Source organism: Megachile rotundata, chromosome 6 (genome assembly GCF_050947335.1).
Source record: "Megachile rotundata isolate GNS110a chromosome 6, iyMegRotu1, whole genome shotgun sequence".
Taxonomy (NCBI): domain Eukaryota; kingdom Metazoa; phylum Arthropoda; class Insecta; order Hymenoptera; family Megachilidae; genus Megachile; species Megachile rotundata.
In genome coordinates, this window is record NC_134988.1 from 11,172,364 (window position 1) to 11,197,441 (window position 25,078).

The window sequence follows — 25,078 nt, forward strand, 5'->3', positions numbered from 1 at the left end:
AATATTAAAATAAATCCTCAGATTCAAAATGGACCATGTTTCCTAACCCCTTAATCTACTCTGGTCAGTTGTGTCATTCACAGTTAGCTAATTATTCTTACAACGCTAAGTTAACTGAAGGAAAATGTTAACTGCATTATGCATTCAGTGATCCTTGATTACATAGATCATAATCTGAATTGATTCCAAAATTCAGTGTCATACTAGTCCAGTTTATTCGAAGTGTAGTGTGCGTCACGAGTGCGTCACATTATTATAGAACAAGAGATAAAATGTAAAATTTCTAAAGTTCCAACTTGCAAGTTTTTAAACTCAAGTACAATATTTTCTATATCTTTTACGTCCTCAAATCTTGAAATCGCTAAATATTCAAACCCTTGCATATTCTCTAAATTCATAAAGTAACTGTATGACCTAAATGTCTAACTCCGACATTGGTGAATGAACGTATACGAAAGTTCGACCTAATAATGTGATCGATTAGAACGAAATTTACCTGTAAAATCGCCATTGCTGGTCGGTGTGTTCATCATGTTCTGTGGCTGAGCGATAGACTGAAGGTTCGCCAAGGTGGTGGAGACAACCTGGCCATTGTTGAGCCCCAAGTTGACCATCTGATTCGTGATATGGCTGACGGGAATCGTGAGGATAGTTTGCGAGGCGATTCCTGGCGCAGAACAAATAAAGAAGGTTATTCCTGGACGCAACAAGATTCGGGGCTAGTTGATAATACCATCTCAGTCAGGTCTCGTACGAACGTGTCTCGAATCAATAGATACTTCATTTCCATTATGAACGTGGTTGATCCAGGAAGGGTAGTAAAGTTATCAGAGTCTCATAGAGGGATTATTAGGCAACCCATAGGGCAGGTAACCTCGTAGGCCAGCGTAGTTGGCAAACTATTATCGTCATCTTAATAGTGGGTACAGGTACTGGCACTGGACTAGGCTGCGAGAAGGACGCCTAATCATACTTAGAATAGTTTCGGGATTACTCCCAGCTCCACTAATCTGATTACCCTGTACACGCGCTTAATATGATTACTGATCATGAGTACGTACCCGTGTTGGTTCCTATAGCTAAGCTAAGCAAATCCCGTATTCCGAACAGCCATAAAAGTTTCCCGTTCTGAGGTGAGGTCAACTGACAATCCGATTAACGTTCGGTTTAAACGATATTCGACGATAATATTCCGTATCCTGGAACCGATTCCTTTTTTATCTGTCGCGACCGACTAATGAACGATGCCCTTTTCCCGCGGAATCTCGTTTTTGCTACCTTTTAACTCCTGCGACGCGAAGATTTATACGTTAATACCGAAATCAGATCAAAATCGATCTATTTAACGGTCTCAAAAAAAAATTCTGCACTGGAGATGGGATTTAGGAAATTTCAGGAGGATGATTTCGTTATGTAAATACGTTATGTTAATTTGAAGCTTCAAATGGAAGCTTTCTTCGATGTTTCGAATATAAAAGCAATTATAGCAGCAGTGGATTTAAACGCGTATGAAGTCTAAAATTTCATGACATAAAATTGTAACAAAGTACGTATGTCAATTTAAAACGAAGATGTACATAAACTTTTGATTGATATTATTAATACAAAATGGCTGACTGAAATAAATCGATAAATTTACAGGACGCGTGTTTCTTTTATACCATGATAAAAAAAGTTGTACAACTCAAAACCTATAGGTTTTTCGTGCCAAAACAAATAGAAAATTCCTTTGTGAAATTTTTTTAACATACAAACGATTGGAAATTGATTATTCCAACCCAATTGGTGTCCATTGTTTGTTCTAACGAAACGAGTCTGTATTAAGAATATTGATGAAACTTTTACGTCGATAAATTGCATCACTTATGCAAAGTAATGAAATTTTTCAAGGAACATCCTTAAACAAATCAGAGTTCTATAAAATTTCATTTGAGACAGAAATAGCTTCGATGAGTGTTAATTAACGTTGAAACTGTCATTCTCACAAAACAGTTTTCACGACACGTAATGCGATTATTCATTAAAATAAAAGCTATCGATCGACTCGTAATTTATGGTACAAGATTCCCTTCTGACCCAAGTCTTTTTCTAGCCTTCCCAATTTCGCTGTAAGAATAACCCTGATCCTCGAATCCAACAGCATATTCTTAAACGCGATTCTAAAATATTCCACGTCTCGTTATTTATGCTGCCAATGATTCTCATGACCTACTCTACCGTATCAAATATTCAGTCACTATTGCTTTCAATCCTGCTCCCATTGCTAAATTGTACGCGTTAGATTCGACGTGGCACTCTTTCGTAGGGTTACAAAAATTTTCATCTCTTGACCTGCCACGAACTGGTGCAAAAGTTCACTACGAACCGTAAGCACATATATATTTAACCAGCTATTTCCTTCTTAGCTATATATACTGACAAAAAGAATATCCCTTCAAAAATAACCTCATCTTGAGAAATATTTAATCAAACACATGAAATAATACATGTTGATTGATTTTATGTTAGACATAAACATATATTGATTTTATATTAGACACAAGTATATTGAGATGTTCATAAATTATATTGCTACATCACATCGTTGGATGTTTACAGAACTACATATCCAAATACTGTATATTCATATCTGCATTTAGACTCTACCCTATAGAAACAGATCTCTATGTAGACCTCTATAAAAGCAAATTTCTATACAGACCTCTGCTTACCCAGATCCTCATCTTTACCTTTTCAAATCTCTATACTGTTGAATACTTATAAAGTCATTATATACATTGAGTTGTAGGGAGAGATCTACAATTATGAAGATGATTCTTGCACACATAGGAAGTGATAGGCTAGAATATAGCCAGAAATCCATACAGCGAGATCATTACATAATCAGAATCTCGACTAGCTCTCTATTCAGCTTTGCACTCACATGTCCATATATGTTACATTCCTAAATTCCTAAATCCCGAGTTTGTAACCATGAAAATATGTTCGAATATACATATGGAGAATGGAAGAGAAGTTCTTTGAACGTCAATCAGAGATCAATCGAGCGTTTGGCATCGATTGAGTCGAAAAGCAGTGCAAACATTATTTGCCACCACGTAACTCGTCATCGTACCACGACTGGTCCATATCCACGAACTTCAATCCACTTAGGCGGACTGGCAAAGTTCTCCTTACCCCCTGGTGTTCCTTCCTCGCTAACCCGTCCCGCTCTCGGAGTCATCTCTCTGTCTCCGTTGCTCCTTCTATCCGTTCCTCTCAATTGCCAGAATAGGAACCCAACTTGGTAGAAACGAAGTTAGCGCGAACCGCAATCGATATAATAGCGGCCGAATCCGCGGAGCTGTGATGTCCAGCCAGAGTGTACCAGGGTTAGAAGGTAGGAGGGAACAGTACCGAGGAACCGTGAGGGGGGAGTAAAGGGGTTATTCGTGGGTCTAGAAAGGGGGTAGTGAAACGTTAATTATACATTGAAATTAGTTGCAGAGTTTGCCCTCTGCTTGCCTGGCTAGTCTAGGACCACTAAGTATGGACGACGGGCAAGCCTTAGTCCGAGCCTGGTCAGAGATAGTTGATATTATATTATGTATATCGGCACATCTTGATTGCACAACATTATGCGCCGGCACATCGTGCAGATTTCACGATGAGACTACGAATGATTTACGCCCAGAAATTCGACGCCACTTAATGAATGAGGGTTATTGCTACATTTCTTGCTCGATTCCTACCTGGCTACGTGTCGTTTAATTAAATTTCTTGATTAAGATTCGTCTAATGTTTCGACAATGGGGGTGGAAAGTCTCTCGATCATTGTAACTGCCTCTGGGATTCTATTTATATTTTTAAGTAGTATCCAATTGATTCTAAGTGGTAATAAAACTCTGAACGTTTTTTGCTATTTTGCTATTAAACTCTCAAACTTCTCTCTTCAACTGAACTAAACACAGTTGATGTACATCTATACAGGATAATGAAATACAACTCTAATGATTTGAACAAGTTAATCAATAAAATCTGAGATGCATGTGAACGTTAAAACAATAATCAGAAACAGTAATCACTAGAAACTATAATGAATCTACGTTTACGATTCGAATAAATCATTGAACCGAGCATAGCGCAGCAATGTTCAAAGAATAATAATCAATTCACGTGACACGTTCAACGTCGACTCAGGCCTCGTTTCGAACACGAACGAAGGCTGAATGGGTGTCAATCAATGGATCGTTTTGAAAGCTGAAGAGAACACGGACGCGTAAGAAACAGAAGGCTTACCTTGCGACGTGGGGATAAGAAGCTGAGCCCCTTGAATGCCTTGAACCAATTGACCGGACGTTAGAATGAATTGAGGCATCGCGGCCGATTGTGGCTGAGATAATAGCTGAGGTAATGTCCCCATTGGCGCCGGACTTGGTGGCAAAAGATGAGGTGAAACTGTCGTACTCGAAGCTGTTGGTACGGTACCTCCTAAACATCAAAATGTCATTGTGATGATTTTTGGAGGGTATGTGGACTTTTAATGTGTTTGGACTTTGGGAGGTCTTTATGCTAGACCTCTATATCTTTAGATATACATATTATATATATAATATGGATGCTGTATATTCAGATACAATCCTAGATTTCTATGCGTTTAAATTTCTATATCCTTAGATAACTAAACCCTCAGGTACTGTTAGCCTGGAATTACAATTAGATCTCTACATCTTCAAATATGGATACATATAGATTGATATATGTCAGGATCTCTATACTCTAAGATAGCTATATGTTTAGATTCGTATAATCTCGAATACCTATATATGCAGATATCTATACTCCTGGATCTCTACACCCCCGAATATTTTCATGTATCTAGAACCCTATGTGTCCAAATTCCTACAGCTCGATACTTAGATTCTTAGATCTCTAAAACCCCAAATACCTACATTCCTAGATCTCTATTATCCCGAAACCTAATATTCGTAGATTCATGTAAATAGACTTATACTTCTAGATCCCTATATTTTCAGATTCTAACGCCCCAAAATACACCCCCGATACATATAATCCTAGAACTGTACATCCCTACAATCTCAGACCACTGTATTTCCAAATCTCTATATTTCTAATCCTCCACAATATCCAAACGCGAAGAAAGTGAAAATTTGTCCGAATAAAATAAATGACCATCTTCAAATTAGGAGTCACATTTCGAATTACACGTTTGACCACTTACCAGAAGAGCTAACTGTGAGATTCAAGGGTGTGTTGATGAGCTTGTGCAGATTTGCCAGATTGTGAAGATTTTGCAGCGTCACCATGCCAGCAGCCACTGATAGGAGAAAGCGAACGGTTTTATTGGAATTGTTGCTTCCTAATTTTGAAATTAGAACAATTAAATTAGGACTCACTTGTACCGTTGAGATGTGCTTCAGCCGCCCGTTTCGCTTGATGCAGATTCTCGGGTGACGGACTGGATTCTCCTTTTCGTGAAATCTTGATGTCGTCCATCATTATCTGATGCTCGTGGAGTGAATTTCCGTTTGTGGCCGTCGCTTCCGGAGTGCCGGCGCTACTCCTGTCGCTGTCCTGCAACAAAAATTTTATCGCAATCGTGAATTGTTGGTCGAATTTAATTCTGTTTCATTCTTTAGGTAAAACGTGGGCTTAGAGGACTATTTAAACGACAAATGTAAATAATATACAATTGGTATCACATATTCTATTACAACAATGGTATCACATATTATAGGATTTTATGATAACATTCGGCGTCATGCAGCATATTCTTTGAAACATAAACTTGGGTCACTTAGTACCCCTTAAAATCGCTGAAATTCTTTTATCTTGTACTTCGACATCAAGTATCTAAATATTACACCTGATGAAATTTCACTTAATTCCTACTTGTGAGTATAATTTTTTTTAAATAAAATGGTTTAAATTGTCCATCAACTAATTTCTGTAAAAGCTTCAATTTTGTCCCGTGATTCAAGTAACTCTTAACCTATTGGACTTCTACGGAACACTAATTAATAACAAAATTAAATTTAATTGTTGATCGTCGACTTCGGTAAAAAGTACGGAGGATCTTTTAATTTTAATGACCTTTGAAGGTATCTTATATAATTTTCAATTAACATTGCAAATTTGAAAATTGCCCAGACTAGGTCAGACACTCGGCAGCTATTAAATATATCGTCACAATGAGGATCGATAATTTATAAAGTTCAACTGAGGCTCGTCGAGTGCCATCGAAAGTTGGGACGTTTATCGAATTCCCTTGGGGTAGGTTGGGTTCGACAGTCCTTAAACAGCCAGAAAGTCGGAACTTTTGGTAGAGGAAAGAGGTTATCTGACCTTCGTTAAATGAACCACTCGCAACCTGAACGCACTAGGTTTCATTGAACCAACTTTCGCTCTTGTTAATTAAAAAAAATAAGTGTTGGGTATAGAGTGCTAACAATGAAAAAGAATTTAACCATTTAATAATATCATAATTATTATAATATTTAATAACATTATAATATTAAATAATATCTGAAAAGTACAAGTACTGTGATGCAAATATTTATTAAAAAATACTTACAAAAAATTTATTAAAAAATTCCTTACATTAAATAAATCAGTTATCAGTTTATTTTATCTAAGAAAAGAATTATTTATGCAAGGAATATGTGACTGAAAAATTGACTTAAGTGAATTAACATCAACGAAGACTTGTTTATAGAAATAGTAGAATCTCGCTACAATCGCTTGTTCCCGGTGAAAAGTCACTGAAAAAGCTCTGAAAGTCGTGCTTCGAATTTGTGATGACGTATATAGTCGAAAGCACTTTGTTCGGTGCGTAGCGCCGAATATTTTATAATTGTTATCAATACGACCGAAATGCGAGGGGTTTCAAACACGGCGTAATAAACGAAATGAAGTATCGCCATTTTTGTCGCCGACAGCACAGAATCCCGACTTTTCCACCATCGCTTGGATCCATCCCCTCCACGGTAATTAATATTCTCCCTGCTGCTTTCCTCAAACTCCGTTCGAAAAAATTGTATGATTTTACTTGTTAATTGCTGACAAATGTCCATTTCGAAGATTTTTGAATGTAACTTTTGATTGGGGACATCAAATCCAATGATGGGTAGGTTAGGTTAAATTTTACGGGTGGGCAGTGTGGTGTGTGAGAGATGTAAGGGATGCAACAGTGGTGTGTGAGGGATGTAGGCAGATTCAAAAATTTCCAAGGTTTGGAATTTGAGGATTTGGGGATTTGATGACTTGGGAACTGGGTGATTTAGAAATTGGCTGATTTGAAAATTTGGAGATTTGGAAACTTGAAGGTTAAGAAATTTGGTGATTTGGAAATTTGAAAGTATCGAAATCTAGAAATCTACAAATCCACAAATCTACCAATCCACAAATCTAGAAATCCATCAATCCACAAATCTAGAAATCCACGAATCCACTAATTCATCAATCCACCAATCCACCAATCCACCAATCCACCAATCCACCAATCCACCAATCCACCAATCCACCAATCCACCAATCCACCAATCCACCAATCCACCAATCCACCAATCCACCAATCCACCAATCCACCATTGCATCAATCCCCAAATCTAAAAATCTAGAACCCCAGGAATCCAAAAATCCAAAAATTTGAAAATTTAGAAATCTAAAAATCTAAAAACCCAAAAATGTCGAAACCCATAAATGCTATAACTAGTGAAGCATAATCGATCCCAAAACACTATTATCCGACAAGAAGCGCGTTCTTTTTCGAAATGGCTCTAAAAAGTTCATCAGGCCAAAAGTTATCGAGCTAACAAGCTTTGATTAACATTTTTGCACGATTTTATTCAATTTCGAGGTGCACAAAGCCTCTCTTCGCAACGCTAATCCGGCATTCTAAGCGACTCTGTACGATCACGTCGTTTATTCGAAGCGTCGCCCGTGACGTGGCTCTCTAGCCATTAAAAAAAAAAATTCAGCCTGTTCAAGTGGTCCTCCCCTTCGTTCTCTCTCTTTCTCATCCATATTTTTTTTCCTTGCTGGCCAAAATCAATCGAACGGGCACGCAAAGGTTTTAGCACAGGCTCGCAATCATTCTCGCCAAAATGCTCAATTATACGCGCGTGGTTCGTTAACGTACCACGCTTTTTATTGCGGCGGCACGTTTAACGCTGAAAATTGATTAATAATCATTCACGGTCCAACTGGCCGACGTTAAAATGCTTCGCTACGAAATAATGGCGGTAGACATACACACAGACACACGTACATATGACGTCGATGGAAAAAAAAGGAGGAACAATGAAACCGCGCGACGAATCATCGATGAATAGAAAAATTGCTGGCGAAGCGTCGTTCGAAACACTTGCCCCGTACCAGGACTTATAACAAAGCCATGGCTTTCTCGAATCGAATTTATAATGCTTGCGCGTGTGTGAGCGATTCTCTTGTAAAATACCGCTTCTCATTGCCTCTATTTTGCCGGACCTTTTCCAGAAAAACTCGACAAACTGCAGCAATTTGGTCCTTACACAAGTGGCTCACAACTTCATGTATGTAGAAAACCAAACATTTTGACAGAGAGATAAAACTGATATTGAAACATAAGGAATATTAGTTTCATATATCTCTGTGATTCAAATTAATGGAGCTTAACTTTCTTAATCAGCTTAACTTTCTTCACCAGTGAATAATGGCGAATTAATAATAGCCAGACTGCAGGATCAAAGGCATCAATGTTTAATACCTCGATCAATTTTATTTGGCCTCATTAGATACGGCTATTTCAACGGTGACGAGTTGCCTTAAATACACTCGTAAAAATTGTATCACCTGCATAATGCACAGACTCCAAATTCGAGAGAAGATGTATTTATACGAAATTGAAAATCGAAGAAGTTGTGAAGAAGGCGAACGGTAACGAACGCGAGAAGGTAAAGAAAAAAAGGTATAGAAAAGAGTGGCATGTATTAATCATTCGACCCCCTAGTATCCCCGTGTGTTCGTGCCGCGGCGATATATAATTCATGCATATTTACGGGATGCCGGAGGAATAATTAACGAACGGCAGCGCATTAAGGCGCGTCCCTTGTATACGTACGTGCACGTACAGTCGGCTTCTTAGAAGACAATCTAAATTATAATAAATCGATGGAGTAGGTACGGGACCGCGACGCTTTACCGCCACCGTGTATACCGATGGCTGGTGGCGGTTCTACCAAGTAATGTTACCCGCCGCGGCCTCTTTGCATAATGGCATGGAAATATCCCGGAACGTGTATCGCCATAGTTGGATACAGATTAAGCGTGTTAGAGCTTCGACACCCGGCTAATTCGCGAAAAAGGACTCTAACCCGGCTGACTTCCACCCATGAATAAATTCCACTGCTTTTCGCAATCTGCCACTTACACTTCGGCCTTCACAAACTTTTACCCCCCAAACACTTTTGAACTTTTTAATCTTGAAACACTTTTTAATCGTCCGTTATGATATCGCATGTGTGAAGCTAGTCAGAAATGGAATTTTGTAATTGTTATGAGTGGCAGACCGATTGTGAACATTATAGTTTGACAGAGGGTAGTTTCATGCGGTTTTCGCTGAGGGCATTAATGAACGAGTGATTCATAATGAACAAACGAAAACATTGATACATACACTCATGTCCATAAGTAAAAATTGTATCCAGTATAAGAAAATAATAAATTAATTGTGTCAGAGTATAAAGTTGAAACTAACAAGGTCATACATCTGAAATTTGTACATTTGATTTCATTCTAAGATTTAACAATTCTAACAATTCTAAGATTTGTACATTCGATATTGTAGCTAAGTTTCGGCCTTAATTTATGTCCCATAAAATAAATTTCTGTAGAATTGTCAAGAGTAGAGAAGGCGTGAAAAGTACGAAAGAAAAATACGTTTCGTTGAATCGCAGAAAGGTGGAAGTTATCAAACGATTCGAACGGACGCCATTTTTTTCTGTATATGTATATAAAAGGGCGAATATCCTTTTTTTTCCGGGGCGCTGTAATTTCGAATTTTCGTCAAAGTCGTACAATGGGACGGGCGGGTGGCGCCATTGGCCGGGGCATTTCATTGCATAAAAAATAGATAAAGCCCGGTCGATAGGTAACGAACGAAAATAGGAGGCACAGGAGCCGCGGCGGTAGTTCAATCTTTTTTTCCACGCAAATTCGTAAACGGCTATACCGGACGGTATGGCCACCCCATATTAAATGGATGAGGCGAGGGGGATTAGTTGAATGCACAGGCCCGGCCATTTTGCTTGTAAAAGTGCGACCCGATATATAGTAAGCCGTAGAAACGTATGTTTACGGGCTTTCGACATTTCGCATAAATTAATCAGTCGATCACCGTTCTACCCCTCTCGCTATCGAATACGTTCTCCGCGGATGCCGGCGCGACGCTTAACTTCCGGAGAACATAACTGTGATTAACTTCGACAGTTTCTAGTTTGCGAGAGGGCTATTTTTCGCTGCTATAAACATTAAATATTAGTGAACTATTTTTTTTTAAACGGGAACATATTTTTATTATCATTTTGTCGAAATGACGGTACGTTCTACGATGTTTAAAAACAATTTTATTACAGAAATAACATATTATAGTTATATCGATGCACTATAATTTGTTATAAAATATATTTTCGATTCTTTTATTGATAATAAATAAAGTTAATAAAGCTGCATCGAAATCGACGTTTATTAATTGGACATCTCCTGTTATTTGATCAGCGAGAAAAACGTTCTTAATATATATGGAACGAATTTTTATAATTATAACGAAATTGTAGTAATTAAACGATCATTGTATTCCGGATCAATAGTAAAATTTTATTCCGAATCGCGCGCAGTTATAATGCAACGAAGATAAATAATGTTGCAAAGTTAAAATGAAATTGTTTGCACTGTACCAATTAGAAAACAAACAGTATTCGGAATACGGTTGCTAAATAAAGAGATTATTTTTCGAATAGAAACACAAATAGATGATTAGGAAAAATCGTGAAAACGGGAACAAGCTTCTCCCGTGCATAATTCACAACTGCCTCTCATTGACTTCATTACTGTTTCTAATTGTTGTTCATTCATTCCCGTATTTTGGCAGCCGCTTCCAATTCCGTTAACAAGTTCGCTCCTCGTTCTAATTACCCCAGAATAAACTGCTCGCTTCAAGTATCCTAAATATACGAACAAAACAGGACGAAAAAGTTTGCTGCATTTCGAAAACGGGACCACATCGTTTGAATGTCTCTAAAGTTTCCAATTCTCGATTAAAACAATGACCCACTCTAATTTTGCTGTAGTATTATTTTTAATTGCAAGGAGTTTCACGGAATAAAATTATAAATGCTTTTCATTATTTATACAAAAAGTAATAAAGATCTAGTTTGGCTGAGGAACGGAGTCTTCTTAGCTGATCTCGGTTTTGAAAGATCAAATATATTTAATTTTCGAAGTATATTTTTTTAAGCTCTTAAAAATTGCAGAAACTCAATAATTTCTAAATTAACCAACTTTCAAATTTTATAAGACACAATTTTTTAAAGTTCAAACTTCTACACTTCTTGCTCTTCATCATTTCCAAACGTTGACATCAAACTTTCACGTCAAGTTCAAATTGTCAAACTCCCAAAGTTTCAACTGTCCTAATCTTACAAACTAATGAGACTATATCTTGAAACGTAGATAAAAAATTTTGGAAATCTTAAATCCCGTCAATCTAAAAGTCCAATAATTGCAATCCCGATAAATCGAAGGGTGCAAACCGTGGCGTCCCTACAACCGGATAGCATAAATTCCCCGTCCGTCGACTCCACAAAAACCCGCTATTCCCAACACAAAGAAACTAATCCTGGAGCTTTCACACCTTCGAAAGCGTTCCGATTTACACGGGGCATGGTGGTCGTAGGTCGTCGTAGTCACGAGCAATCGGAACAGCGGCCATCAGCGACAATGCCCGGCCGAACGAAATAATAACGCTTTAAATTTCGCGGGAAGGATCGTTCGTTGGTCGGTTCGAGCAGTAAAAAATCGTTAGCCAGCCCTCACGGGCCATCTCGCTAATGCGAAAAACCGTGCTGCATCGTTCTCTGTTCGGCACGGACATGCCGAACGAGAAAGCGAGACGGGGTGAGCGAGCAGATCGGATCAGAGGGTGAACGACGAAAGGGGTGGCTACGTGTGTAGCAGGACGAACGGCGAGGGGGATGGGACGATGAACGAAAAAAAAAAAAAAAAAAACGAGCGAGCAGAAAAAGGGCGGCGTTGCGAGCGACGTTAGGGTGGGATCGGGGGGGTGGTAGGATTGGGATACACGGTCGTTGGAAATGCAACAATAAACATTACTTATCGGCACGGGAGCCTTTAACAATGCGGATACGACGAGAGAAGCGGCTCGCGGCCGCGCAAAAGCGCAAGTTTTTTGCAATAAAGTCATTTCGAGGCGTTTGAGTTATGGGTAATTCGTGTGGAACGCGCGCGACCGACCAACACACCACCGACACCCGGCCAAAGAGCGAGAGAGACGGACAGAGAGGGAAGAAGGGGTTCGAAGCGAGAGAGGACCCTGGGTCCCGGCTCCATTGATTAGTATTAATGACTTAGCTGCACTCATTTCGCCCGAATAAAAGTAATTGGATTTGGCTTCGACCCCGCGAACCGCGCCAGTGGTGCCTGGCCGTCGGTGGCGTCGGCGTCCGTGGCGGCGGTGCTGGCGGCGGTGGCGTCGGCGCAACGAAAACGGCGGCCAGCGTGTAAAAATACATTAATATCTGTTTGCGCTTAATAAACGATAGCCCCGCTGACTTCAGACTAATGGCCGTATTCCGGAATCGGTAATACGCGTTTTTATGTTTCTTTCTCTATACAGCGAAACCAGCGCCCGTAACACCCCCTCGCTCCTGCCGCGCTTATACCACCTACGTTTATTCCTCGCCAATCTTTCGTTCCGATCGATCTTTCTCTTTCTCTTTCTCTATCTGCTATATTCGTTTGTTCGGCCGCGTTTTAAAAGGTTTTCAGGACGGCTTTCTCGTTCGACGCTGGGGATTAGAGCTATCTGTTGGATCGCCAACGAGCTCCTCCATTTTGGGACACGCTACGATTTGTTACATTCTGTAATGTCAACTTAGTAACACTCATTCGCTGTGGCAGGGTCTCCAACTCTGTTAAAAATTAACCAATTACATTGTAATACTTCTTAATTAAACAAATTGTACCTGGCAGTTGAACGATTTCAATCGAGGCACATCTGTAGATTCTTCGTTGATTCTCTCCGAAGATTAACGTTTAATTGTTTCTCACTGAAGAACAAAATGGTGGAAGACACGAAGAGTCTTTCGGAGGCACGCTATAGCCTCTAGAAACTTCGGCAAGATAGGGGATAAAAGAGAAAAGGGAACAAGCCCATTAACAAAGTCCGTATCACAAGGTAACAGGCCCACTAAGACACTTTTAACACATCGCGTAACCCCGTCACGAGTACTCCATTGATCGGGATTAAGGATTATCCCGTGGCCATCCAGAACGTAGCGGTGCGAGGAAACGATGAATTTCCTGGACGATCCGGGGGTATCCTAACGGGGACGTGCTCCACGGGGGTTGCAATTATCACGTGGTCATTGCGAACCGTTGTTATCGGGAGCAGGGTAGCACGTGTGGGAAGAACGAGGACGCGAAATCAGAGACAACGTAAAGGAGAAAGACGGAAGAAACGAGTGTCGGGCGACCCCTCGGCACAGGCTGCTTTGTCTGTAAGTGTAATTAGTCCAGGGTGGGGTTTCTACGGGGAGAAACAGAGACGGACGTACAGAGGAAGAGGGTGGTTCATCCTGCTTCTCCCTTGCCGCACCAACCTGCCCCACCACCGCCTTATTTATATGCAAATGAGCTTCATTTCGCGATATTAATGTTCCAGCCGAGTCGGCCTGGTCTGGCGCGAAAGGGTGCACGGGATACGCGGAAAAGGGTTCGTCCTCGACCCGCATATATGTTTACGACCGTTTCGTTTCGCCTGCTGCGACGCGCGATTTGCTGCGTGGAAATTACCGTGTCGATGCTGGAGACCTTTCTCAACAATTATAAAACTCCAAGTCGAAAGAAATTTCGAGGGTGAGATGCATTGCAGAGGGAATAGGGGTGAGATGTAGGCAGACTTCGAGTATTCAGGTTCTTAAATTTAGTTATTTCAAGATTTGGCAATTCGATGTCCGGGATTTGAGAGTTTGAGAATATAAGACACGTTAACATGTGAAGCAGCCTTAACAGTCTACGGAAGAAGTTATTTCGAAACTCCCGAAAGAAACAGTAGTAATATAATTCGGTGCAATGGTAAAAGGGGGAATATTATTACCGTAACTCAGCGTCTCGAAAACTGTCCGAGAGCACGGAGGATCCCTAATTTTCACTCGAGAATTTCCCCTAATCAAGCTGGGCTATCTACCCAGTAACGGGTTCTTATCGTGAACGTCCGATCCTGTTACTGTAATCGAGTGTTTCAAGCAGACACACGGAACGATTAACCAAATTTTCCAGCTAAAATCAAAGAACCGAACTCGACATCGAAATTTTGTTGCGTCGGTATAATGACCGATTTATCGTAACGAACTGAGCACGACGGTAGACAGACCCCCGTCAAGTCTCCACCGGGTTAAATTAACAACAGACAAGCCACTTGAAACATTACCGAGGCTTCCTAGCGAAGCAAGTCGAGGGTGGGTTACTACCGCTGCCTTGCTCAACATAAATTAGGGCCGATAGAAAGGGTAGATTGCAGAATGTTGAGTGTATAACGACCGACTCTCTGTCGGTGGCTTGTGTCTCGAGCATCCGCGGCTCGCGTCTTACTCTTCGGGTACACGCGAGCCCGAAAAATCTCCTACCTCCACACGCCATCGCATTCTAATGTGGTGCATCGCGTTTATGGCTGTCCGACTGAACTACAGCCATCACCCTATGCCCTGCATTTACGTGTCAATCCATGGCAACGCCCGGAATTTCGAACGAGATACGACCCTCTAAATTCAGGCAAATACATTCCAAATGCTATATGAACACTTTCAGATTATTTTCTAATGAATTATTATTGATTAATCGATGTACAGATCAGATCTGTATAGACCAGTGTAGAAAATCGATATAGTGACACAGAGACTTGAAAATATGGAGATCTGAAAGTTTCGCAATTTGGAAATATAGGAATATCGAATACTATCGTATCATATAATGTCTGTAACATAAAGTCCCATTATGACAAAAGTTTGAATGGTTATTAAATACATAATGAGTGTCCGAGCGAGTGAAGAGTTTTCCAAGGGATTTTGTCTGGGTTAATACACAGTTGGTAGATTAAATATAGAGGGGTAGTCGAGACCACTTATGCGGTTTGGAAAACGATCGATGGTCTTGTTAAATACAAACCACCAAATGTGCTACTGGAAAGCTGCACGTTGGCCACAGACTACAGATGTGGATCTGAAATGAGTCATTTCTATGTTTGAGGTGTACTTGAAGCATGGTCGAGTAAAATGTGGTTTAATTTCGTTCTTTGAGTGTCTTTGAATTAATTTCAACTATTGTACCTTTCGTAATCTGATTATTTCACGATTTTGTGAAACAGATGGCTTTCGAAAGTTCACATTATTTTATTACAATATTTGTGACTTGAAAGTTGAAGTTTGAATTGTTAAAAAATTCGAAATTTGTTCTATAGGTCCCGATTGGAAAAATCGGAATGTTAAGATCGGATAATTTCCAGCACGAGTAATTACGGTTAAAGTTTAATTGTAATTTGTAGAATCCAACGGGAGGCTGCCCTTTTCTCGAGCGATATGGAAATCGCGGGGCAAAACTTAATGTCAACGTGGCCGAGGTATCACGGTTCTATTAAAATGATTATAAAAGCGGCGTCATTAACGCGGGAATTTATGAATATTTTAAAACGAGGCAAGAAGATAAGACGATCGTTTCTTTGTTCCCTTTTCCCTCTTCCTCCCCGTCTTTTTTTATTCTACCTACTGCCATCTTACTCTGTCTTAAATTTTAATTTCCCAGCTATCGCGCACGAAAATCGTCATGGTGAGTGACGTTACGAGGTAGCTTCATACAAGAGAGCCCGATGAGAAAGAGAAAGAGAAAGGGCGGGAAGGGAGGCATCGTTACCAGTAACGACTCCTTCGTAGGTAATGTTTCCCGGAGTCCCTTCGAAAAGCTTAATTACAGCGAGTCAGCGAAATAATTCGAAATAGGAGTAAACGTTTGTGCCGGGCGGTATTTGCATTTAATGGATATTAAAATGAATGACCATCGCTCATTACGAATGCCGCGGGGCGTCCGTGCTGAAATCGTGGGTAATGAAGTCGCGGGGGCGAATCTTACTTGTAAATGGATCCTTCATTATATCCAGATATCGTCTCCGCGGAAATGCGTTCTAACGACTATTTCGACACGCCGTTCGCGAAATTATAAGAAACCCCCGAACGGCGATAATGCGACCGGTCGTCGTCTTCTTCGTCGCCGTCGTCGTCATCCCGCTTTTAATTGCGCGACGCCCGCGTAACTTTCCCGCGAAATGTTGTTTTGCTCGTCTGATTGGCGAGAGAATCAAAACGAAGTTCAGACAACTTTAACAGCCCGCCGTTATCAACGAATGCACTGTGCGCAGCTAACTTTTAAATAACGCCGTTAACTTTGATTCGCGGTATTACCGTTAATTGTTTCGTGCTATTGAGCGCGGTGAAACGTTGACGAAGAATGCTGGATTAAGTAGATGACAGGAATGAAAAGGCCAATTGTAATGTGATACATTAATAGCTTGAATGACGCGAGGGCTGACGGTGATTGCCATTACAGGTCTAATAATCAAATAACTAGTTACAATTACAACTAGTTATTGCCGGTTATTCGAGTAGGAGTTGTGTTCGAAGTGGAAAAATAGAGGGGTGAGCGGTTCAATGGCAGCATGCGTTATGGTATAATAGCAGGTTTTAGTTTAAAATCTTACAGATACTGCAGATATTTAGATATATGGGAATAGGAAGATGTAATCGTACAGATACAAGGAGATATAGATAAGAATTTAAGTATTCAAAGATACAGAAATGTGATGTAGAACTACTCTAGTAAAATCCCAAAATTTAAGAATCTCCACCGCCAGTAATATTTTAGCCTATAGTCCCTTAACCGGGTCCCATAATCTTTTAATCTTCCCCGTTCGCAACAAAACTGCAACAGTAAATACGACTCACGCGACCATCGGGAAAAAAGCCATAAGATAAGGAGTTAAACGCCTACAAATAGCTTGCTAGCCTCCCGGAACACGCCACCAGTCGTAATCAGTCCATCGGGCAAGATTCACAGTATTCTTCTCAACGGAGATCTTAATGTTCGTCGGTCGTAAACATCGCGGACGTGACGTAAATCTATTCTCAGCCCGGTTGTTTAGCTCGCGGTGTTTGCCGTAAGTAGGGGTGGTCGTCGGGGGTTGTGCCTGGGGGGCCAGGGTGTCTGAGAGAAAAGGGTGGTGGTTGCGGCGGTGGTAGGGATGGTTGGGTGAGAGAATCGGAGGTGGGTCGACCGATGTATGAATATACATGACCTTACCACCAACCCTTACACCGCACCGGGGCTCTGCTTACATTATTGTATATCTAATTCCGCGGATGGTTCTCAAAATTCGTCGGTTGGCAAAACCGTGGCGGCGTCCGTCTACCTGGCCAACGGAATCACTGAGAATCACTGCCGGTTCACGACATTATGCAGGCAGTCTACATATTATACATTCGGACTGGGATTCAATTAAGTTTGGTTAGACCACCCTCCACCTCCGCGTCCTTCTGCACCCTCTGCTCCACCCCTTTTCAACTTGCTGTTTCCCTCTTCAGCTTCCTTTCTCTCTTTCGCCGCGGCACGTAGAGGTGTTCTAAATCGTGTCCGGCTGAGACGATTCGTTTCGCGGTTTTCGGAACCATTTTGGCCTCGTCTCGTTTGAATTATTGTGGTCTGCCGCGCCCGATAGGCGACCGTGTCCAGGTTGCCCGAACCCCGGACCGGCAACCGGGACACGATTGCGGATCATGCCACGGTTTGATCGGTTTCGGCGGATTTTTGAAACTGATGCGCCGATTGAAACCGGGGAACCGCGGGGAATTAAAACCGTATCGATCTTTATGGGGAGATTCTTCAATTATCCTTGGTTTCCGGCACGGTGGTGCCTCTATACGGAGTCCGGTAATGAGTCATTGTTTAGGTATAGACAGCCGGTTGTAATGACACGGGCTGGGAGCGCAGGATTACTTTTTCGGAGCATGTGTTCAAATACGGTCGAGGGAGTAGAATTTTAGAATGGCACTCGACGATGCTTCGAATAATGATCTAACAGCTGGTGAGTTTCGATGTCAGGGACGCCATAGATCCTCGTAACGTGGACGAGCGTGTTTGACATTTGGCGAACGCGACGAACCGCGGTAACGAGGTTAATGGAGATACTTCGTGTTACGATGAAAATGATAAAAAGATGCAATTTTTAATCTCCGCGCCATGGTGCGGAATGACGGGAATTTAGAGAAACAACTTTTCAAAGTGGATACTTGTATATGCGAAACATCTGCTAATACCTCGTTTGTCTGAAGAATTTTATCGGGTTTGGTCAAATTAAAATTCTGCCTCTTTTTTAGTTCGACGCGGCAATTTTATTCAGGTGTTCATTAAGGTGTTCTCCATTCTTCTTTATAACCTCCAGCCATCTTTCTTGTAACTTCATTATTACACTCTCACAAAACTTTTCAAGTTTCGGAATAAGAAACTGTTCCACGAGCGTGATCTGTCAAAAATGTACTTTATTACCGTTCATTTTAATCTTTGCAAGGTTGCGATCAACTTTTTACTGTATCTTTTGCTTGGAGAAAGTATCTTACGCGTCTCATATCTGCATATGTGTACACACATGTGGGTATTCAGTCATACAACATAATACATACACACACGTACACCATGTAAACATATGTACATGTATAAAGACATACATACATTCAGATATAGGAACATACAGATTTATAGGCACTCATATGTACAAATATACGTACATGTGAACATACATACATCGGACACATATGTGCATATGTGCATACATACAGACATACAAATATTCAATTGCATATACATACAGATATGCACACATACAGACAGATATGTACACATACAGACAGATATGCACACATACAGACAGATATACACACATACAAACAGACAGTTATGTAAATATACATATGGACAGTTTCACACCTGCTATCATTACAAGTGGATTCCGAAAATATCAGACAAAAAGATTTGCAAACTAGTAGTTGAAATTTTAATCGACAGAATTTCCCTTATTAAACTTTATAATAAGGTGAAAAAAAGAAACGTTTACTTTTCGCGCGAATCAACCCTTCGTGAGGTAAACTCGCGTGCCCCATCTGTGTAGATAATTAGCGAGGTCCACGTGGTGCAGCGTCGAAATAAACGCGCATGGTATCGGTTGATGCGTGAGTGCGTGGGGTGCGGATATACGCGGTATCTCGAAGGGTTGCGAAGATAGTAGAAGGGTCCGTTAGATGAAGAAAGAAGGCGAACGGTAAAAAGGAAAGGGAGCATGCGACGAGGAGAAACGAACGGAGCAGCAGACTGCAGTGGCAGAGGGACACCGGGGGTGTTGCAATAATGACAGAAAATTGCGCGCTTGTAGGTTCCGCGGCGCAGCACCGACACTTAATTCAATTCAATTGCGATACAGTTCAATAATTCGATTAATTAAAAAATATCGCAGGGTCGCTCAGTCAGTCGCTTTGTGAGGCCATCTTGCGCGTGCCTGTCCGTCGATTGATTCTTCGTCGCTTCTCAGAGTCGACGACGACGTCGAACGTCCGTTTAACGCCGCGTTGAGAACCCCTGACTAAAAGGCGACCCTCCGTGTATCGACGGGGTTTAATAGCTGATAGCTGAAACGTGTACCACTCGATGTTCCCGCATCATCTGTGATTACTTGATTATGAGTATCGAGTGAGAGCGATGTTTTCAGAAACTACCGACAGCCATTCGCGCGGGAAAACTCGCAAACGTCCCAGCACCGAACGTTTGCCGACCTTATTGGCGACCTTTGAATATCACCGTTCCCTATGTTCCCGTCGATTCCTTCATCATCCGCTTACTCCATCTACGCCCTTCCCGCTTCCGCTCCCACACCCTCCTCGACGACTCAGGGTTGCAAGCTGCACTTGACTTTTAAAAACCCTATTAACCGACGGTAATAGAGAAATCGTGCTTTCGCAGCTGAGGGACAGAGGAACTGTAGCGCTCCGTTCCTACCAGCTCTTCCGTTACTGCCGAGGGTTCTTGCTACCTCTTTCGACATCCTTTGCTTTCATTCTATTATTCTTTTCCCTGTTTTGCACGGACTTTTTGTTCCTTTTAAATGCGATATTATTGCAAGTGGAATTTTTGCGGCAGGGGGAATCGAGTTGGAAGGAAGTTGCGTGACCTAGATTTGCTCTGGAATTTCAGAGGATCGGATTCCAAACTCTTTGTGCACATTTAATTTTCTAAATTTCGAATATTAAATTTTCTGATACCTATATTTCCTAATTGTCAATCTTGTAATCCATCAAATCTCTAAACTTCTTAACCTACAAATTCCTTGCTTCCTGAATTCCAGATTTTCAAAGTTTGGAAACTCTCAAATTACCAGATCTCTAAATTCTTTGTGCTTTAAATTGCAAAACTTCTGAATTTCCATTTACCTCAGTTCCTAATATCTCGAATTACCAAATCTCCAAATTCCCAAATCTCTAAATTCCCAGATCTCCAAATTCCCAAATCTCCAAATTCCCAAATCTCCGAATTCCCAAATCTCCAAATTCCCAAATTTCCAAATTCCCAGATCTCCAAATTCCCAGATCTCCAAATTCCCAAATCTCTAAATTCCTAAATCTCCAAATTCCCAAGTCTCTAAATTCCCAAATTTCCAAATTCCCAAGTCTCCAAATTCCCAAATCTCCAAATTCCCAAATCTCCAAATTCCCAAATCTCCAAATTCCTAAATCTCCAAATTCCCAAATCTCCAAATTCCCAAATCTCCAAATTCCCAAATCGCCAAATTCCCAAATCTCCAAATTCCCAAATCTCCAAATTTCCAAATCTTCAAATTCCCAAATTCCCAATTCCCAAATTTCCAAATTCCCGAATTTCTCATACCACCAAATCCCCAAATTCTAAATTCCCCTCAACGTCCCTTGCAAAACTTTTTCTAACTCCACAAATCTCCGCCTTAACAGCCCCAACCGTAGGGAATTAAAGAGCACACATCACATAATGCACAATTTCGTCCACGTTTTTGCAATAAATTAATGATAACTCACACCAAGGTAACACGAAGTTTAATTGAAAATGAATTGTGCATCTTCCAGAGAAATTTTGAAGGAATTCGAAAGGGACTCTCGCCTTTGCCAGGCTGAAAAACGGCTCAGCCCGGATACCCCGCAGCCGGGGAACATTTGAGGATATTATAATTCCGCGGCAGTGTCATAATCATAATAACAACGCGTTAATTAAACCCGCTGATTTATGTGCCTTTCATATTGTAATTGCCCACCGAACTCGACTCGAGACGCGCAAAAGCGAGCGGAGCCACGATCTCGGACGCTCTCTTGCTCGTGAAGCTGGGATAATGCGAACGAATTAATGAGTCAAGGTGCAATTAATATCGACCATTTGCGTTCGTCTTTCGGTGTAATCTTTCAGACCTTATATTAAACTGGGAGCTTACTGATTTCTGGTAAACGTTTAAGATATTATTCTTTTATTTTTGGAATGTCATTATCGGTGCAAATTCTGATGAACCTATTCATCGATCTTTTTATATTCTCTGTATTATATAATATCATTTATTTTGTTATAAATTTAAAAATATATTAAATAAAACTCTGTGACATATCTGTGACTCTAACATGAAAGAATTATTACATTCTACTAGAATGTCACAAACACATGTAATAACATTTTCAATGGATTTATTTATTTTCTAATTGTAATTCTGAAGCAATTTTTTAAAAATAATTTTGAAGAAATGTGAGAGAATAAATCGAGAATTTCAGTAGGTAAAATTATTTCCTGGCTATAAAGTATTAATGGAAGATGGACAGAATGTTTCTTACATCCATAACATCAAAAGCGCAAGCAGTCAGAAGTTGGTCGGTAAATTATCGCGAAGCTTTCGCCGATCATTTATTTTGCGTTCGTCAGGCAGAAAGTTGAGGGTGCGACGAAACTCGAAGCCAAGGAAGGGCGAGGGGTTCGAGAAAGTGTTCTCGCGAATACAATTCATTATGATTTAACGGCAGCAAGAAAGCGTATAGCGCGGGCGGCAACGGAGGCGGCGGCAAATCGCTTATTTACACCGTGAACGGTGTAATACGCTCGCCGGAGGCCATATTTAGTTTACCACGCCGCGGGTATAATGTCTTTTTAGGTACGTTAATTAACAGTATTCATTTTGCACAAAGGTTTCTAATTACGCGCTGCACGCTGCCATAGACTTAGTGCCGCCTTCGCCACGGAAATGTTATGTCCCAGTTCTTGTTCAGCTCCCGAGACCGGGGACGAGGGGTGACGGTCGAACGACGGGGTGGCGTCCGAATGAGGAATTAAGAGGTGAAATCTGCCGCGTCAGGAAGTTGACGACACCGTGGCGGCGTGAATCGCTAGACAGGGCCAAAGGAACAGGAGAAGATCGAGACCCGACACGAGAGGTCGCCGAATAGAATCAGAAACGGTCGAGCAAGCCACGTCGTGCCGGGTCAATACTTGTCCGGCCGCCACAGTTAGCAGTCGCATTAATTAATTATAATTAAGTTTTAGTTGACGCGACTGCGGAACGGCGCGCGGGGTAAGCAAGGCAGGTAGCTACGCGACTCGCATTTTGAGCATTACCGATATTATGCAGATTTCAACCCCCTACTTCGAATCTGTCCTCCTCGTCTTCACGGTGCTGCCGGTCTTTCTCCCTTTCGTCCCTCAGACCGCCTTCGTCATCAGCCCGAGATACGCTGGGTACTCGTGCCACTTGCCAAGCGAGTCAGAGAATGAATTATTTACTTATTTACGACTACGTAAACGGAAACTGTACCGACTCGTTTCGTTGCGGGGGTGGAGTTTGCCCACGAATTTTACAAAATTGGTCAAAGTAACGGTATAATGCTTGCAAACGTTCCTATCATAATTAATTGACGTTTGAACAAGCATCTTGGATGAACTCCTTGGATCAACAATTTCCATCCACACATGAAAACATTAGTTTGAAAACATTAGTTGCGAGACACCCTGTATAGTTACTACTCCTGCATCAACCGATGTAGCATTATAACAAATCAACTTCTTGAAATAGGTATACGAACTGCATAATAAATAGATATATCACCTACATAATAAATACGTGACACATGTGTTATGTGACATATATGGTCCTATTAGTAGCATCAAACCTCAAGTGTACTCACTATAGAGTCGTAGATATTCATAAAGAATAGACTAATAGACTAATCAGCTAATATATCAACTACATAATAAATGGAATAAATCACACATGTGTCATGTGACATATTATATGGTCCTATTAGTAGCATCAACCCTCAAGTGCACTGACTATAGAGTCATAGATATCCATAAAGAATAGACTAATAGACTAATCAGCTAATATATCAACTACATAATAAATAGAATAAATGACACATGTGCCATGTGACATATTATATGGTCCTATTAGTAGCATCAAACCTCAAGTGTAGACTATAGAGTAGATATCCATAAAGAAGATAAAAAATTGTGAGATTTGAAACAAGAGGGATAACAGAGTAATAATTAAAATAACAATTTCCGAGAGCGACTATAGCGACTGATTACGCGTAACTTATGCATGAAGCGAATCAGCATAACAATGTCGAAAGAAGAAAAGTGGGGAGTTAAAGGAGTCCGTTAAAATTCAAGCACGGCAAGAATGTTTCAAACTCGACGGTTTCGTCAACATCGGAACGACTCTATGACGACAAGGGGTTGGTGAAACGACGCGAAGCGTACTCGCCAAACGCGAGCGGGCGCGCGTCGTCGTAAGAAGCTGTTAATCTTCGGTAATAAACTGTATTTTCATTATAATACGGCATGAATATGCAACGGCGATAATGGCCTTAATATCCCGGCATGCATCTTCCTGTGCTTTACGAGCTGAGCCTCCTCTGCCGGAATTTGAGGCGTACTCGCAGTGGATTTTGCGACGACGTTACTGTCGGCGTAGCTGCCATCGTGCCCTCGAGCACCGGCTCCTCTTTCTTACCCCTCTCTCTCTGTCAACCCCTGTTTCGCTACTTAAGAACGAATCGTAACGTTTCCCGGTGGTTATCCGTACAGTCACCGTTAACGATGCAACACCGGTGATTTCTATTCGAGCCACTAATTTCGGAACCCTTCGCACGGTCTTCGAATATTTCTTCGTCAATAAAGAAATGCTACTTCCTTTGTTGCTTTGCACGGACTTCGGTAGTTACTTCAGGCATGCAAATCGCGAATAACGCCGGATTACTTGCGCAATTGTTTGGATAACTTGCGGAGGTCTCGGTTGTAAGCGAGGAAGGAATTTTGGTGCTAAATAGAAAAAGTTCATGCGTTTTATTTCAATTTTGATACCCTGATGCAAGTTCTAATTACAGTATTAGATATAAATTGTATATTAAAAACAGAGATTTCACTAGTAGCAAATGACTTTGCGGGAAATCTTACAAGTTACATAAAGTATGCAAGTTTATCCCAAATTTAGAAAGTCTATCCCTAATAAAAGATAATACTGAATAATAGTAAATGATAATAATTACTAAAGATAGCAAGAGTTATTTGTTTCTGGTCGTTCTTTCGTTCAAGAATTACTGGTCAAACGTCTTCGACGGTATTCTAAATTTCCGAGTTCCCGAAGAAAAGCAAGCCACGGTTTCCCGTTCCGTACGTGGAGAGGAACGTTCGATCGGGAATTCGAGGTTGT

The 25,078-nt window shown here is 40.9% G+C and overlaps 1 protein-coding gene across 13 annotated transcripts in view; it reads right to left on the bottom strand.

Moving 5' to 3' along the window:
• Positions 1-25,078, bottom strand: part of pdm3 (POU-domain protein pdm3) — a 181,396-nt gene that overhangs the window by 18,686 nt on the left and 137,632 nt on the right. For all 13 annotated transcript variants that reach the window (XM_012285062.2, XM_012285063.2, XM_012285060.2 and 10 more), the window contains 4 exons: positions 5,397-5,574; positions 5,222-5,317; positions 4,279-4,470; positions 497-667 (listed from right to left, as the gene is read on the bottom strand). In XM_012285062.2, the coding sequence (XP_012140452.1) occupies positions 497-667; positions 4,279-4,470; positions 5,222-5,317; positions 5,397-5,574 (637 nt within the window). The remainder of the gene's footprint in view (positions 1-496; positions 668-4,278; positions 4,471-5,221; positions 5,318-5,396; positions 5,575-25,078) is intronic.